Source organism: Centroberyx gerrardi, chromosome 18, assembly GCF_048128805.1.
Source record: "Centroberyx gerrardi isolate f3 chromosome 18, fCenGer3.hap1.cur.20231027, whole genome shotgun sequence".
Lineage (NCBI taxonomy): Eukaryota > Metazoa > Chordata > Actinopteri > Beryciformes > Berycidae > Centroberyx > Centroberyx gerrardi.
In genome coordinates, this window is record NC_136014.1 from 11,117,609 (window position 1) to 11,135,532 (window position 17,924).

Genomic DNA, 17,924 nt, shown 5'->3' on the forward strand with positions numbered 1-17,924 from the left:
ATTGGCAGACATGTAAAACCTCTTCCTCTACCATTGTAATGTCAGTACCATCTTACCTGCAATTTATGGCTTTGACTTTTAGACGCCCAATATGCCTGATTATATTTCACTCATCTTTTGCTTTCTTGAAGGTCACTGTATTGACTGTATGACTCAAGGCATGCTGGATACATCTAAGCCCCCACAAGCTGACTGCTAATGATTGATTGGCTGATTGATGTATTCTTGCTGATAGAAGCCCGTAGCGGTCCATATCTAGAAGACCCACGTGATGTATATGGCTCAGCTGAAATAGATGAGATAACACGGCATCTGTTGATGAACGTAATTCCCAAGAAATGTCTTAAGGCTAAAGTGAATATATCATTACATAGGTGGTTAGGTCTCTAATATATAGAAACCTGCTGATCAGTCTGTTGTTCTTGTCAAATGAATGATAGGGCAAAGTAAATGCCCTTTATCCTAGCTTAGTATTGGAGTGCATCCAGTTGGGCTCCATCCCAGTCAGCTGATCAGTTGAAGAATGGGCAGCTAAATTGGAAATGAAAGGGAGGAGGGTGCCATCTAGTGGCTGTGGACGTTAATAAATTCTCATTATCATCCTCATCCAGAGGCCTCCACTGTGCTGTTTTCAAGGTTGACAATAATGAATAGTTCAATTTTGTGTGGCTGCACCAAGGAAATTATCATTATGCTCTGTGTGTGGGTGTGTATGTGTGTCTGTACGAGATAGAGAGAATAATTATTTGTGCCTGCTTGCATGTGTGTGTATGTACTATAGTGAAATCAAGGAATACATTGATGCGCTGCAAGGTTATCCTGCAGTAACCCTTTGTTGGTGTGAAGCCTTAGCACCCTACACTGTTGACCGTTTCTTTAGTAGAAATTCAGTTTTCATAACAGAAATCTATTCTCCTTTGTAATGATATTGGACCATGGTGTATTTTATGTAATAACATGAGCAAAATCTCAACTCAGACAAGGTTAAGCACATCTGCAAAGAATGGATTCAAAAGTGTGTTCAGTAAACAGACTTTGTAACAAACACATAACAAACTTTAACAGTAACTTGTGTTTCTGAGTGTGTGAATGTGTGTGTGCAGTGTTTGTGTGTATAGACCCAATGCTGCTCTAAATACACGCTTCTAACACAGTGTCTGCATAGTGTATGTACGTTGCCAGTGCTTTCTCTGCACGTCAAAGTGTACTGTAGTGTTATGTGCATGTGTGTACTTTACACTGCGTTTCGTTGGTCTGTTCAGTCTGTCAGGCCTCATCTAGCCAACCACTATTTCTACCCTTGTAGCTGCATGACAGAGCTAATCCTCAAAGCCTTGTTCCTGGCACAGAGCATTCCCCCTCTCTCTCCACTGTTCCCTCTCACCAAATTCATTCCTCCTTTTTTTAAAACATGACATGTTATTTGCTGTTTTCTGTACACCCCAACCCGCCTTCAGACCTCCCCTTTCTGTGCATGAGGCATAGTTGGTTGGGTGTGAGTGTACGTGTGTGTTACAAATCTGCAGTTAGAGAGAGATCCCCCAACACTCTAATTGGCAGTGACGTGTTTGTATTAACGGAGAGGCTGTTTCTTAATTGGCAGCTGTTGGCTGGTGGTTTGATGCAAATGTGTTGTGAGCGACAGAAGAACTCTGCTGTAACCTTGAAAACAAGGGGACAGTCAGTCTTTGCGTTGTGTGTGTGTGTGTGTGTATGTGTGTGCCTGCATGTGTGCATTTGTCTTCACACAAGTAATAAGAAAATATTTGATTCTTAAATGGAGCCACACAGTGGGATGATGAAATTAGGTGAAACTAGATACACACGCTCCACCACAGGCCCCGAGTGGCATGGATACTCAGTCTAGTGGTTGCCCTTTGATTCACTTTCCATTTTCGAGCCAATAATTTAAGAACTGTTACCTTTGCAAATGACAAAGGACATCCTGAATTGCAGGAAAAGCAGTTGTTCTGCAAGACGTAGTTTGTACAGTTTGTACTGGCAGTGGTGCCAGCTATAGATACAATATAGCTTTTAAGTGTACAACTCTCAATTATGCACACACATTGAACTGATTTTCTGATTACTCTTCCATGAGAAGGTATAGGCCTGTACTGCATTCAAGCTATAAATCTGCAATGTGTTCAAAGGATATGCAGTGCCCTTGAAGTCTGCAAGTGCCTTACAATCAGCTCAATTTGCTCTTATTGCCTGTTCATTCGCCTTTCTCCGCCCTGCACACATACACACACACGTACACACAAACGCACGCTTCCACCTGGCACCGTGTGGATGCCGGGTCCTTTGGCGCGTTGGCTCAACATGCTGCAGCATTGTCCCAGTGTTGTAGCTCTCTCCCCCTGGAATTGAAGCGCTCTAGAGGTCTTGCCTTAGAGGGCAAACCTGCTATGCTGAGACAAGACGGAGGAGGGATGCTTCGAGAGAGAGAGACCTATTCTGCCGCGGCTAAGACTCGGCTCTGATGACAAGGGGGCAAAGGGCCAAAGCCTTAATGTTGACAGAATGATAGCACTGGAGGGGATAAGGTGAGGGCTCACGGATTGACGCCCAGGCTTTACTGCAGTAATCCAAAACCCCTTGTCACTCTCTCTCTGTCTCTCTCTCTCTCTCTCTCCCTCTCTCTCACACACACACACACTCTGTCGCCAAGCGATGGAAGCTGGACGGCACCCCAGACTTGCAGCAGACACAGAAATGCTGACCTGGTTGCAGCCTCATCCTTGTAACCCAACTATTTCTCTCCCCTGTCTCACCCTGCCTTGGCCTCGCTCTCCTCCTCCTCGCCCCGCCCTCCGGCAACGCCGCCTCCCTCCTTCAGCCAACAAAAGCACAGTTCTGCAGACACCCGGGGCTGGGGAAATCAAATAATGAGTCAGGAGGGGTCAACAGAAAACGGCAACATTTCAGATTCGCAGGTACGGAGGGAGTAGAGCGCAGAACACAGGGTCATCATCACCAGAGAAAAACAGTACGCATCAACAAAATTAGGTGATGAGACCTATAGGTTGAGAATCTCTATACGTGAATGTGTTCCGTTGTAATCTATACAGACTAGCTTTCCTGATGCAAGGAGGGGTCTAATCGAATCTTACTTATTCCCCATGGTCCTCTCTTATCATTGTCTACAAGATCCTCCCCAGAGTCACAGTGAATACTTTATAGAGATTAGTCTATTCTTGAAGGTCAAACAATCAGAGTCAATATATAACCAGGGCAAAGGAACCAAATGTCGAGGCGGATCTGGATAAACGGTCCGCGGTCCGGCTCTCTCTGTGCACGCCAGGCTCCAGTGACAGGAGAGATAGGCGAGTTGCTATTCAAAGCGCGGGCCCGGGCTGACAGCTGTCCCTCACCCAGCACATCACTACACAACTTTGAAGATGGAGGGATCAAGGGATCGTGTCTCTGTGTGTGGGCGCGCCGCTGCATGTAAAGATCAAAAGGTTGGCTGATGTGTCCGAGCCGCCTTCCGGGATATTTTAAAACCCGGCTACATTCCCTGACAGATATGCTAACTAATATTGATATGAGGGAACTTCTTTTTTTTTCGTGCCCACTCTTCTCTTTCGTGTGTGAAAGTCACAGATGTCTGCGGTGATTATGGGGAAGTCATCCTGGGTGTCGGGGTGCAGCTGTAGTGATGTAACTTCCTGCTGTGCCACAGTCTGTCCAAAATGTTCATTTCAAATGATCTTTGAATAGCATGTGCCGCGGATTGTACACTTTTTTTGTGTGTGTGCGTACCTGTATGTATGGATAAAGTGGTATATTACATGCAAGTGTGCATGTGTGTGTATGTGTTTGGTGGTAAGATACTGTTTCGTCTGGCTCAGCACTAATCAAACACCATTTGATGTCATCACTTCAAAGCTATGCCCCGATAGACATACGGATGAAAGTGTAATCTAATAGATAGATGGGTGGATGGGAGGGTACACACAATTTCTTTAAATAACATCAGTGACTGCTTGAATCACAACCTAATTGCCTCTTGTTTGAGATGATTGCATTAGACCAGCAGTGCAGGCTTAGTTTACGCAGCAGAGCTGAGAGGCATTGGGTTGCCAATAAAACAGTCTAAGTTTCATCCCACTTTGTCGGACGGTATAATAACCTTTGCCAATCACAGGGGATAATACCTTGGCTTAATTTACCATCAGAGGCTTTGAGGCTATAGAAAGAGAGGAGTCCCTGGTAAGACAGCTCACCATCACACCTCTCTCGCCCTGGGGCAAAGGGAATTTAACTTCCTCCAGTATCCGCTTTCAGTGCTCATCAACTGGATATTGTGGCATTCCCTTGTTGGGCATTAGTTTCCTTGTTATGTCAACATGATATTAGGCCAGCAATTATCATGCCAGTGAATTTCTACAGACTTTTACCCTTAACGTTTAGACAGAAAGGACTGCTTTTCTCTCCGCACATGCTCACACACACCAGTGCAGTGACACAGGCACGGTCATGGTGAAGTGCTGATTGATAAAGTGTGGATTGATCGGAGCTGAAATGGGCGGTGGGTAGCTGAGCATGCTCCCCAGGGGAGTTGTCCATAGTCAAACTGTCATGTGGTCAGCATTGATTATCACTATCTTAGGTGACAGGATGGGAGATCTCTCTCTCTCTCTCTCTCTCTCGCTCTCCCTCTCTCTCTCTCTCTCTCTCTCTCTCATATGCTGAGTTTCCAGTTCAGTTGAATGAATCAGGTTCCAGTCCCACTTAATACCAGGAAACATCATGGTTGGCTTTCAGTCAACGTATTGGATTTCACCTCGCCTCCTTAAAACGACTTGGATTGACAGCGTTACTGGTTTCGACTCATTGAGTCACTGACATTGAACTAAGGACAAAGTGGTCTTCAGCTCACCTCACATGTCTCTGTCTGGTTTGTTGCAATGCCTGGCTCAAGTAAACTTCATTTTGGCCGTACGCTGACTGAGCCTCTTTCTAAGAATCTGTCTTCCCGGAGGTCCTGTGTCACTGCATCGGTGACATTGGCGATGCCCTTTCCTTTAATAATGGCATCCATCTGCTCCACTGTGTGTGTGTGTGTGTGTGTTGATGGTTGGCTTATCGCCTTGGCTGATTATTGGAACTGATACCAGCTGTGCCGCCCCAAGTGCAGACTAGCTGACGTCGCGTCACGTCCATCCCCCGAGCACCGCCACTCTGCTGTATGCATGGACACATGTACACACACACACACGCACGCTCATACACAAACACACACACACACACACACACACACACACACCAAAATTTCTGTCATTTCTGGCTTGTTAGTGCCATATCTCAAATGACCTTGAAAACATACTCAATCAGACAACATGAAATTCACTTGGTGGAGAAAAGAATCTTCTCTTCTCTTCTCTACCCCCCCCCCCCCCCCACACACACACACACACACACACACACACACATTCACCCCACATCTGTCAAAGATGAGGTGTGAGACCAGGATTGTAAACTTGTGCTTGTATTAGAGTTGCGTTTTTGATTAGGAGCGCAATGGATGTGATGAAGGCTTTATGATGTTTTCAATTTCTCCACCCCCATCTCCTCATCTCTTTTATCCTCCCATCAATATTTATGAGCCCCTCCATAACCATAAGGGTTGGTACTGCAGGGGGAGGGGGGGGGGGGGGGGGTACAGATGTATCTCTAAGTGTTGCTATAGCCGACTGCATGCCACCCATATCTACATGTGTGTTTGCTGGGGAATGGTTGACATTGAAAACATCCTCCTATTTATCCAGGCAGAGACAATCAAGTGTTCCCTCAAGAACAGAGGCTCATTAACTTACAATTCCTCTGGGACTGGTGTGTGTACATGTGTGCTTTGTATGTTGTGTGTGTCTGTGTTCGCGCTTGCGTAGATGCATGCAGGACTGCAAGATGTGTATTTCTGTGAGCACGCAACTTGCAAGTGTCGTCTGTGTGTTCTTTTTAATCGTGTGCCTGCGGGTCTGCGTGTGTACGTGTGTGTGAATGATACGTCCTCTCCCTCGTTAGCCAGCGTTAGGCTGCGTGGTCGGGGATGAGGACATTGTGGCTGAGCGCTGCTGGGAGGCTGGGGTCGAAAGCCCTATACTCAGGTGTGCTATGATTCGCTTGATTAACTACAACTGTCAGCGAGGGCGGAAGGTCCCGGTCCCTCTGGTCCTTCCTCATGACAGGCAGACGCACCGACTCGCTGTGACCTGCCGCTGTCCCCTGTGTCCCTCCAGGTTTGTCACTTTCACCAGACAGCCCAGGGACTCTGCCGCTATAGGGGTCAAACAGGGCCGACTGTGATGCCACGCCCCGGGGCAGCGCAGCGTGGTGCCAGAGCCGATTCAGTCTTGACTCTGCTACCACCGAAACCAAGACAATGGTTGTGTCGCATAGCAGCTTCGTGCATGTGTGTGTATTTGTGTGTGTGTGTGTGTAACACGGTTAGTTAGGTTAGGGTCTGTATGAGTTTAGGTTGCTAAAAGATAGGCACGGTTCACAGCTAAATACCCACCAGAGGTGTGTACCCTACATGTGCGCGGGGACACTACTGTTTGTGTTTGCATTCTTGGTGCATATGTGGGTGTATTGTTTGCGCGTCGCCTGTTTATGTAGATGCATATTCATAATCTTTATGCAAAAGTCTATGTAATATTATGCAAATTTGCATGTGTAGGTGTATTCAGTGCACTCCACAGTGTACAGGCCAACAGTATACTTCACCCTGGGCTATGCCAAAGCATCCTTTTATTATAAAATACGGAAAAAAAGACATTGTATAAAATATATGTTGATGTGGATGTGATGTATTTTGATTCCGTTCTAATGGGTTTGCTAAGCATCGCCTATAACAGGCTTACCCTGTCATGCCACTGCTGATGTAAGCCCAGGAAGATCAAGTCATTAGAGCAAAGCCAGTGAGCACAACTGTAATGCACTAGCTACTTGATACAATCCTTCATACATCGTCATGTTGTAGAGGCTCCTGGCCCATTCACCCTCACCCCTGGCCTTGGATTAACAGTGGATTAGCTCTCCACTCATGTGCATGAGACCTAATAGGCCTGTGCATGCTCAATTTGCATATTTCCCAGGTTTGCCGTGTTGAATGATAATGTATAGATAATGGAGGTGCTCCAGGGACAGGGTGTTCTGCACCGATGTGATTGGTTCACACAATTGTCCTGTGGAGTCGTAAATGCCTTTTATTTATGAGAAAGTGTTGAATTATCATTACCAAAACCTTCTGATGTCACATATACTCATGTGTCATTCACATGTTAGTGCATGTGAGCGACTGTGAATGCATACACCCTGTGAGATGAAGCCTACCATGCTGATCGATTATGGTGCAAACTGCGAGAAACAAATGACAGTAACAGTATATACAGTTCACCTTACATTAACAACATATAACTACAAATACATTCAACTGTAAAATACATTACATTTGACATTAAAGTAATAATCCGTGACATTTTCATATAAATAAATGTAATTTTTGCTACCCTCTAGCGTCGATTGATATAACAAAATACTGATTCAACTATTCAACTATTTACGGACACAGCATAGAAATGAGTATACTGACAGTAAGAGCACTACAGGTGACCAGCAGGCTATAATTTCAATACTTCACAGTCATGCTCATTGGTTGAAACACAATATAACAAAGGCTACTTTATGTTTTTGGTTCCACTTGCACTAAGAGCTTCATTACAGTTGCCTACCCTGGTGTTGTTTCTACCATTTTTCTCATCCAAGGATATGGGAGAATTTAACATCATATTCATAATATAGCTGATGCCAGGTGTACAGTATAGCAAATCACAGGGGTTGTACTGAACATACAGTATGAAGACCAAACATTCAATAAAATGTTTAAATATAACCTTATCACCTTGACTATACATGGGATTTACACCTCTGCTTGTCCTCCCCCTTCTCCCTCTTTGTCTTTCTACCTCACTCTCTTTGCACTTTGGCCCTCTCAAAAAAAAGAAAAAGAAAACAATACAGCACTGCCTCAATGGAAAGCCTTATCAAAGAGCACAAACACAGCAGTCAGACTCTACATACAACACACACACACACACACACACACACACACACACACACACACACACACACACACACAATGCAGCCAGATGAATGGCCTGGCCGCAGCACAATGGTGCTAAATTAAATCACTGATGTCAGAGTCGCCAAGAGCCCTGCCCTCCCACATCACTCACTCACTCACACACACACACATGCAAGCATTGACTAATAAGGAGCTTTTTGTTTGGCTGCGTAATGTATTCTGGATCAGGCGATATCATTAGTTGGGGTTGGAAGGTGCGTATGGTCAATTTCAGTTCATTATGCAAATCAGCATTGCAACAATTGTTCTTGCGCCACCCTGATACAATTACTGAATTAATAATTTGCTCCCTGGTCCTCTTCATATCTTTTTGTGCCCTTGTATTCAATAGCATCTTCATTTCCTTGACGCATCCTTTACATCAGCCGTGCATCAACAAAGGACAGCTTGCGTGGAAAGACATACTGACAAGCTCATATAATCAGCATTGATCACCGAGGGTCATATTGCACTTGATTACAATATGGAGTTGAGGTGCGCGCTGAAATCGCCTTTTTTGGACTTTCTCCAGTTTAGGAAAGAGTCGGGCATCAGGTGCGGGTTAGCAAGAGCGCAAACACAGATATTACTTCCGCCGCTGCACCTCTGTCCCCGCTCTGCTGCCGGCGGACACCTGTCGAGGATGAGCGTGTTAGCAAACAGCCCGATACAGGTGGCCTCGTCGGTGTCAGTCAGGCATGGGCGGCCTCAGCTGAGCTCGTCAAGGCTGGTACTTTCATCTGTGACCTTACGTACGTACACACAGCTGTGCGGAGGTTCTGAACTTAAGTTACTTGGGCCCGCAGGGGAAACATAAGCACTGATAAAGTTGTCTCAGCGGTGGATCTCTGTAGCAGCTGCTCCTGGTTGACGGCTGTAGAAAAGACCTTCAGAAGAACTGGCAGAGCTGTGTCCCGATGGGCCCTAAGTGCTGGGAGCATTTTAGGGCCTCTGCCTATAACTGACTGATAGTGTTAATCTCTGTAGTCATTTTAAGCATGGCGAGGTACCATTTACTCCCCTGCACCATGGACCAGCCTGCACCCTCTGTAAGACCCTGTTCAGAAGGCCATGACTGTAAACCATTAATATCAGAATCAACCACATCGTGCTGATAGTACTTTCAATGTGCTTCTGCAAAATAAAAAGGATCAGCTTCTGTAATTTGAAGAAAACTTTAAATTTAATAGAGCTAAAATATATGCAGTATACCGAGGCAACATCTACAATACAAATTGTCTAAAGCGCACTGTAGGCCGTCAGCCAACGGGGGTTTCAGATAAAGTCATTATGGTTCTCAGTGTTGGATGAACTCTGTTGAGGTGTGGCCTTAGAATATTGATGTGTTGTGTGAAACAAGGTCTTGTCAGGGGGAGCAAGGTCACCAGGCTGGCAGACACACCCCGTCTGTCTGTCCGCCTGTCTGCCTCTGTGCCCACACACACACTCACTACTGCTGCATCCCAACATCACCAGGTGCAGTGGAGCAAAACCGACTCTGTGTGTGTGTGTGAGAGAGAGAGAGAGAGAGAGAGAGAGAGAGGGAGGGGGGGAGAGAGACTTGTGTGTGGCTTCTGTTGCTGGGGGTGGATGAAAGGAGGAGAGAGAGAGAGAGAGAGAGAGAGAGAGAGAGAGAGAGAGAGAGAGAGAGAGAGAGAGAGAGAGAGAGAGAGAGAGAGAGAGAGAGAGAGAGAGAGAGAGAGAGAGAGAGGTGGCGGGATCTTTGTGTTGAAGCCTCTGCTCTGTCAGACATGCGCAAGAGCAGCAGCTCCACCGCCGCTGCGCTGCGTTTCCGCCTTGGCTGAGCGGCGCACAGAGCGAAGAGGGGAGGGGAGGGAAGCCGAGAGGAAGAGCGGAGCCACCGAGACGCAGTGGGACACAGCGCGGACTCCGAGAGAAAATCACACCGACGCACCACAGCCATCCAGCAAGATAATTAAAAAAAAAAAAAAAAAAGCGATCGTCTCTAAAATCACGCGTCAAGGAGCCCGACCCGAGCGGTGCGCGGCAGAGCCTTCCAGCATGGAGACTGCGCTAAAAAACAAGCACTAAAATGTGAGATTTACAGAGGAAATCAGAAGAGAGAGAGCGAGCGTGAGAGAGAGAGAGAGAGTGGCTTCCCCCTTTATCTTTTGCGGGTGATCTCAATTTTGTGATCCGCAGTCTTGAAAATGAAGAAGTTCAACATCAGGAAGGTGCTGGACGGCTTGAAAGAGGTCTCCTCCTCCACCCCGTCCGTCCAAGTGGGGCCACAGGAGAACCATCTGATCCAGGAGACCCTTCAGTCCGAGCATTTTCAGCTCTGCAAGGTGGGCGAAACAGATAGCATTTTATTATACAGCTATATTCAACACGTTTGGCTCCTTACGTGTAGACCTTTTTATTGTTATTCGCAATTAGCACCGCACTACTTATCCCATGGCAAGACACAGCAGGTGCAAGTGCGCTGCCAACAGTAAATTAGTTTATCGGCAAAGCCTAATAGCTGCATATTCTTCTGCAGCCTCATACTCCACTATAACGCTACGGCCGCCAGCTGGTTGGAGGTTTTCCTTCCATTTGGTAAGCATGCCTCTCAGGAAGAGAATAACCATAAAGCGCTCTGTGCCTGTGCAAGGCTTGGTCGCCAGTATAACCTATAATGCGCATATGGCGAGTGCGCTCCGGCGAAAGGACAATAAACATCAGTCATTTCCTATTTGATTGTATATTTTCGTCTTATAATTTTGCTCGGCGCCCGTTCAAACCGTGTAGTGGTTTCGGATGTGATTATACACGGTATTTCCCTCAGTGGAAATAGTCTGCTGCGACCATCGTTCATGTGCGCTTGGCATGAACTGTCATACCGAGGGGTTGGGCCAAACAGATCCCTGCTTGCATAATCTGCTGGGTTTGGATTAACAAGTCAATCGCTGCTGGTTGATTGTGTGTGTGGTGTGTGATGTGTGTGTGTGTGTGTGTGTGTGTGTGTGTGTGTATCCGCCTTGTCTTTTTGTCTTTCCCTCCCCATTTTTGTCCCTCCATCCTTTCTTCTCTCTCTCTCTCTCTCTCTCTCTCTCTCTCTCTCTCTCTCTCTCTCTCTCTCTCACACACACACACCCCCCAGATCATTGATCCATCGCCGGGGGGGCTGCGCCTCATAAGACTGGGGGCCCGTTTTAAAAATGAAATGCAGCGGCCTGCCCTCCTCCTCCTCTGCGCTAACTGGTTACGGCCAACCAAAAATGGATGGGGTTAATAAAAACTCATGCAATTTACATGCCGTGCATGCGACCGCTTAGTCCACCACAGTGTAAAAGCAGGATATCCCCATGTGTGCCCTAATGGTTTGGCTTGGCCTTTTTATAGACACCGCTGTGTGCTCGCTATTGATTTCCATTCCTCCTCTCCGCCTTCTAGCAGCGTGATTTGGGGAAGATTGTTACTGACTTGTTTGGGGATTGTTGTGAGGCTTATTTGACAGATAATAAGTTTAATTGTAGATCAGTTACATAGGACAAATCTAACATGTTTTTTTTTGTTTGGGATTACAACAAATTATATTCCTATTATTTTTCTATTGTGTATTCAATAATGACTTTATAGTGACCTTATTGGACTTAAACCTATTTTTCATTTCTGGTATCACTATAATAATCCTAGGGACTTCACATTTAGCTGATATTTTATATTTGTAGACTATATAGTATCCTGATGAAATATATATAGTTCTTCTTCCTACGGGATGTGGTACTGAAAGTCTGGTCTCGGGCCGGGTGATGCCTTGGGATATTTTTGTTGAGCTGTTGATTGATGCGCTTCATGTTGCGGCAGAGTCTCGGTGCGCCTCTGTTCCAACACATCATGTCATGAGATTGTTCTCCTGTCTGTCCAGAGTAAAGCCGAGAGTCGAGACGGGCTCAAGTGCAGTAGTCTAACACCAGGGGAAGGTTGGCTATAATTCCGTTTTTTAACTGTGTTATTTTCTCGAAAGTAGTTAGATGTGTATTTCTCTAGTGAAAATGCAAGGGCGGGCCGGCTCCGCGGTGCGTAATTGGGCTGCGGACCTATGGACACGTGGCAGAAGAAACCATATGGATGACGGGTTGTTGTAGTCAACCCGCTGCACTTGTGTTGGCGGGGAAGGGCGATCTAGCGGCTAGAAACACTGTGCTTTAACGGTCAGGTTGCAGGTTAAATTCCCAGTCAAAGTGTTCATCAACAGCCACGTGTCCTGTTGAAGTGTCCTTGAGCAAGACACCAACCCCCCCTCCTGCACACCCATTGCATTCTGGACAAAAACAAATTGTAATTGTAATGTTTCCTCATGAAAAAGGCAGGTGTCTCTGCCACACTGAGCCGCTTCTTATGTAATGTGCTTTAGCCCTGTGCTCTGCCTCTAAGCAAACAAATCCAACAGCCCACCACCAGCTGACTGATGCCATAAAGCTACAGTCACATATATATTGTGACCTGTAACACCCCAAAGCAATGCTCTTTATTGGTGTATTTTATTTCCAGGGCTCAAATGTAATCACGACTTTATGTGGGAGGCAGCGAGAAGAGAAAGATAAGGAGAGAGGAAAGAGAGTGAGGAATTCTGAAAATAGACCCACGATTATAAAGGGACTCTAAATAGCCAAGCCAAATATCATTCCATCATGAAGAACAGAGTAGCCAAGCCCAGAAAGAGCATTTGTTCTTCTCTGTCATTTTCTCTTGTATCTGCAATTTCAGGGTCTACATCTCTGTTTCATAATGCTTTCCACATCCATCTGTGAATTCCTTTGGCAAAACAACACCCCTGTTGTGAAATGCAAATTGATATCCTCTCTAACACGTTCTCTTTCTTCGTCTCTCTGTCCTCCCATTGGCTGGCCCAGACTGTCCGTCATGGCTTCCCCTATCAGCCGTCGTCCATGGCTTTCGACCCGGTGCAGAAGATCCTGGCCGTCGGGACCCAGAGTGGGGCTCTCAGATTGTATCCTTTCAGTTGCCATTGAGCTGCTATGTGTTACTGTGGCCCATGAAGGCTCCTTTGGGCCCCTGCATCCCTGAGAGGGAGAGCCTGCATAGGGCTAGACTCGCCTCCGCAGCAGGTAAGTGGACTGGTATGGTCAGATGCTGATGTACGTCTGTGGGGTTTCAGTGTGTTTTCAGGTTGTGTTAAAGTCTTGTAGGTAGCATACAAAGGTTTCCATTGCCTTTGAGCTCTGTTTGTATGCGTTTGCGAGCTTCAAATAAGCAGATAGACATCTAGAAGAATTCGATTTCATGTCATTATGTCTTTACCTTCATGTCCAAGTGTCATGGGCCAAGTGTTACAACATGATAAGATGAAGCTTAAGTCATATCAAGCATGACAGACCAAGTTTAACTCGGCGTCTTTTGAATCCCATGTTTTTTCCTGAAATCCACCACACTGTTGCTTATGTTTCCTCTCTGTGGGGTTTCCAGGACCTCATTGTAAAGAACAGTCAGTGAAAAGTCCACGTTCAACCACATCCTCCAGTATGCTCTGCAATTTCATGTAGTTGGAGAAGTGGTTAAGGTAGCTCGCATCGACTTCCTTGCAATAGCAGGCTGTTGACACAAACAGGGACAACAGCTTGCGGTGAAATGGCACTGCGGGGAGTCGTATAGCTTCAGAGAACGCCCGCTAGCTTGCCTGTGTCAGGCTGCTTTTACAGGTCCTCCATGTGTTCCCCTGCCTGTCCTACAACCTTTGCCAGCTCATTATGGTGTGATGAAGAGCTGTCCGCTCGGCTGTCCCTCCTTCCCACCTGCTGTCAACTATGGCTGTGACTCATCCTCGGGTTCACCTGCATGAAAAGGTGAGGCTAAAAACAGAGCCACTCGCAGGCAGAGGAGGATGAGCATGGAATCCATAGCGCCCATGTCCACCAAATATTTTTAAAGAAGGGGACATACATGCTTCCAGAGATGGCAGACTCAACCACTTGATTGTCTCTTGGCATGTTCGAATGTTCCCGAAGTTTCTCTTTAAGTTACCTGTAGCACATCTACATTTCTGCATCACCATCTGCATCTGATGCAGAACAAATTATGGAAAAAGTATGTAACAGAGAAGGTCTTGAAATCTCTACTATGGTAGAAATACTATGTCCGGGTTAATTCAGGATAAACTCGATGAGGTTTCTGTCTCGCTGGTTGGTACTTGACTTGTGAGCTCCAGACTGGGTAAACTCAACATGAGAAGAAGCTGGGGCTCATAACAGGTGCATCAGTGCACATTCTCCCTCAGACTGTTTTAGATTCAGGTGGAATTATCTTGTCAGACTGTTCCTACCGGCTGAGACTGGTCACTTTGAACCTGAATGAACAGAACATCCTCTGTTCTGTTTGAGTGATGTGGATCAGATACAGCCTTATTAGAGCAAGGAGAAGGTGAATCAGGAATCATCCATCTATTCGTTGGTGTTGGTGCTGGTTCTCTTTCCCCCCATCATTTGCCGTTTAGTCCGCCTTGTCTTCTTATCTGATGACAATGATACCAGCGTGATACAGATGAGGGGGGCATAATGGCGTATTCATCATTCGTATTTTTGTGTTGCTGTGCTGCAGCTTCTGGCTGTTAGTACATGATGTATTATAGTTGTAGTATTGGCAGGTTGGTTAGGATCCCACCTGGTTTTTGAAGTGTTGTAGCTTTGAGCCGTGGCACCAACAGTGCACAATCCTGTTGAAGAATGGGTACTGACAACTAGCTAGTATTAACTAAACACTCTAATATAACAAAACAGGCAATTGTTTAGAGTATGGAAAGTATGGCACAGTATAGCAACTGTGCCGTGATTGGCTCCTGACTCATCTACGCTGTTTCTATGAACAAGTTCCCAGTTCATATGCTGTAACATTTTTTGTCGTATCCTACCTCATCTTTATGAAAGACAGGTACCCCGGGCCCCTTGCACCTATATTCCTCTACGTCCCGGAGGTACTGTTTGTGCAGTTAGTGGCTATTTACAGCTATCAGCGTCTGCTTGTATGTGTGTTTGTTTGCTTGCCTGGCCTGCCCAAACATTTGGCTGCACCCTTCTCCCATGGAGGATTACAGGAAGTGGCAGATCAAGGGCCTCAGCCTGGCAGCGTGGCAGAGCGCTGAGAATTACAGCAGGAACAGGAGGTGTGTGTATGTGTGTGTGTATATATATATATATATATATATAAGTGTGTGTGTACATGTGTGCGTGCATGTGTGTATCTTCTGAGCAGACGGCTGATCCCTCCAGCCATAAAGCCAATCACTTCTGTGATCCCCCCCAAAACTGTCCTGTGTTTGATGCCTGCCTCTGCCTCTGCCTCTCCCTCTGCCTCTCCCTCTGCCTCTCTCTCCCTCTGCCTCTCCCTTTCTCTCTCCCTCTCCCTCTCCCTCTGCCTCTGCCTCTGCCTCTCTCTCTCCCTCTGCCTCTGCCTCTCTCTCTCCCTCTGCCTCTCCCTCTCCCTCTCCCTCTCTCTCTCCCTCTGCCTCTCCCTTTCTCTCTCCCTCTCCCTCTCCCTCTGCCTCTGCCTCTGCCTCTCTCTCTCCCTCTGCCTCTGCCTCTCTCTCTCCCTCTGCCTCTCCCTCTCCCTCTCCCTCTCTCTCTCCCTCTGCCTCTCCCTCTCTCTCTCCCTCTGCCTCTGCCTCTCCCTCTCCCTCTCTCTCCCTCTGCCTCTCCCTCTCTCTCTGCCTCTGCCTTTCCCACTCCCTCTCCCTCTCCCTCTCCCTCTCCCTCTCCCTCTCCCTCTCCCTCTCCCTCTGCCTCTGCCTCTACCGGTCAGTTGGGAAGATGACAGCATCCCTTTTGGCTTTTCTGGAGGAGGGAAAGAGGGGAAGTGGGATAGAGAAAGAGAAATACTAGAGGAGCGAGAGAGTGGGTAGAGAGGAGAAGGCCGATAGAGAAGGGAGACAAGAGAAAGGGAATAGATGGGAGAGAGGGAGAGAGAGAGACAGGCCATCCCTTGCTTCAACATCTAATGGCCAAGAATAGAATCCTTATTGATCTGTGTGTGGTAATGCGCTGAGACAGATATGCCTAACTGCACACACACATGCTCTCAATTGTTTTCTGCACGATATCTCAGCAGCAAAAAATGGTTTTCTCAAAAGAAGTCGTGAGCATTTGAAAGAGGTTTCGCTGTGCAAGCAGTTCACGCATATTAGCTATCCATTGGATTAGCAATGTAATTTCACAAATAAGCAGAATTGCTATGTTATAAAATGCTGAATAAAAAAAAAAAAGCTCTTTGGTTTTGAGAAGGTTGAGACTATGTATTTGTGATAAGAGGCAGGACTGCAAGAAGTCAAAGACCTTCCTTCCTTCCTTCATTCCTTGCTTCCTTCCTTCCTTTCCTTTCCTCTCCTCCTCCCTTCATTGCATGTCCCCTATTCCTCAAACAGACAGTTCTAAATTTGACTAAGTGTGTTTGTGATAAGAGGCAGGACTGCAAAAAATAGAAAGAACTGGAAAAATAAGCTCCTTCCTTCCTTCCTTCCTTGTATGTCCCCTAGTCCTTGACCAAACAGCACTAAATTTGACTAAATGTGTTTGTGATAAGAGGCAGGACTGCAAAAAGTAGAAAGAACCTTCCTTCCTTCCTTCCTTCCTTGTATGTCCCCTTTTTCCTTGACCAGACAGGACTAAATTTGCGGCGCTGCTTTCACTTTTGTGTGTGTGTGTGTGTGTGTGTGGTTGCTGGGTGGTCTGTGGCTGTGTGTCTGGCAGCTCAACTCTCCGGAGAGACGGCTCTTTACTGGCGTTGGCCGGGGGAGATGGCAGCACTATAACTCAGAGACTCCCTGTGAGCCGGCGAGACACAGATCAATGGATCAAATTGTCACTCCATGCTCTGCCAGATTATCTCATCGGCAGGCGCAGGGGGTCAGAGGACTCACACATACAAATGGGAGTGGACGTGCATGCCCAAGCACAAACACACACAAGCGCATACACACACACACACACACACCCACGGTTATTATTTCTGGAAAGACAGGAGCTGGCAGAGGTAACACACACACACACATGTGCACACGTGCATACAAACAAACACGTACCTTGGTAGATGACTTGCATACAAATACGCAAACACTGTATAAGCACTTGTGTACACATTCTCACATACAAGCATATACGTTTGTACACACAGGCATACACTGGTACATACATGTTTGTAGTGATTCATACTTGACATATTTATACACACACATGCACACAGGCTTTGTCACAGGCTGTGCAGTAGCTGCTGTGACCAGAAGAATCCCTGTGCAAATTTTGGTCATACCACATGCGCCCATCATTCATCTTTCTTATCATTCAATTACCAACTGCACTGCCCTTCTAGCTTTTAGCTATCTCTACTGAATGGGCAAAAATGTGGGAGTGTTAAAATATAGATTTGAATGCACGAGAAATTCTTGGATTTTGTGCATGCGTGTTTGTTATTTTCAGCAAGCTTCTGATCGGAATGTCAATGTATGTCAAAGTTCCAAACATTCCGTTCTCCCAGACATCCTCCACTCCCGAGGCCTTCTGATGAACAGGGCTGTAAGTTAGCAGAGCCCATTACAATGACAGCCCATAAGGAAACATTTGCTTGTGATGTAAACTCTTGTATCGCGCAGTAATTTATCATTGGTGCATCTAACGGCACACTGATTGTGTATAATTTATGATATATGCCCATGATGATGATAATTGATTGTGATTGTAATGAGCGTTATTAGAAGGACTCTCTCCGGCTGCCTTTTCTCTCTCGGTGTTATGTCTGCGGCGGTAATAGGCCTAGTTCCACACGGAGAAACAGGGACTGT

The 17,924-nt window shown here is 46.4% G+C and overlaps 1 protein-coding gene across 4 annotated transcripts in view; it reads left to right on the plus strand.

Moving 5' to 3' along the window:
* Positions 1 to 10,302: 10,302 nt before the first annotated feature.
* The window catches only part of stxbp5a (syntaxin binding protein 5a (tomosyn)), an 85,342-nt gene continuing 77,720 nt past the window's right edge, over positions 10,303 to 17,924 (plus strand). For all 4 annotated transcript variants that reach the window (XM_071915804.2, XM_071915806.2, XM_071915805.2 and 1 more), the window contains exons 1-2: positions 10,303 to 10,440; positions 12,994 to 13,091. In XM_071915804.2, the coding sequence (XP_071771905.1) occupies positions 10,303 to 10,440; positions 12,994 to 13,091 (236 nt within the window). The remainder of the gene's footprint in view (positions 10,441 to 12,993; positions 13,092 to 17,924) is intronic.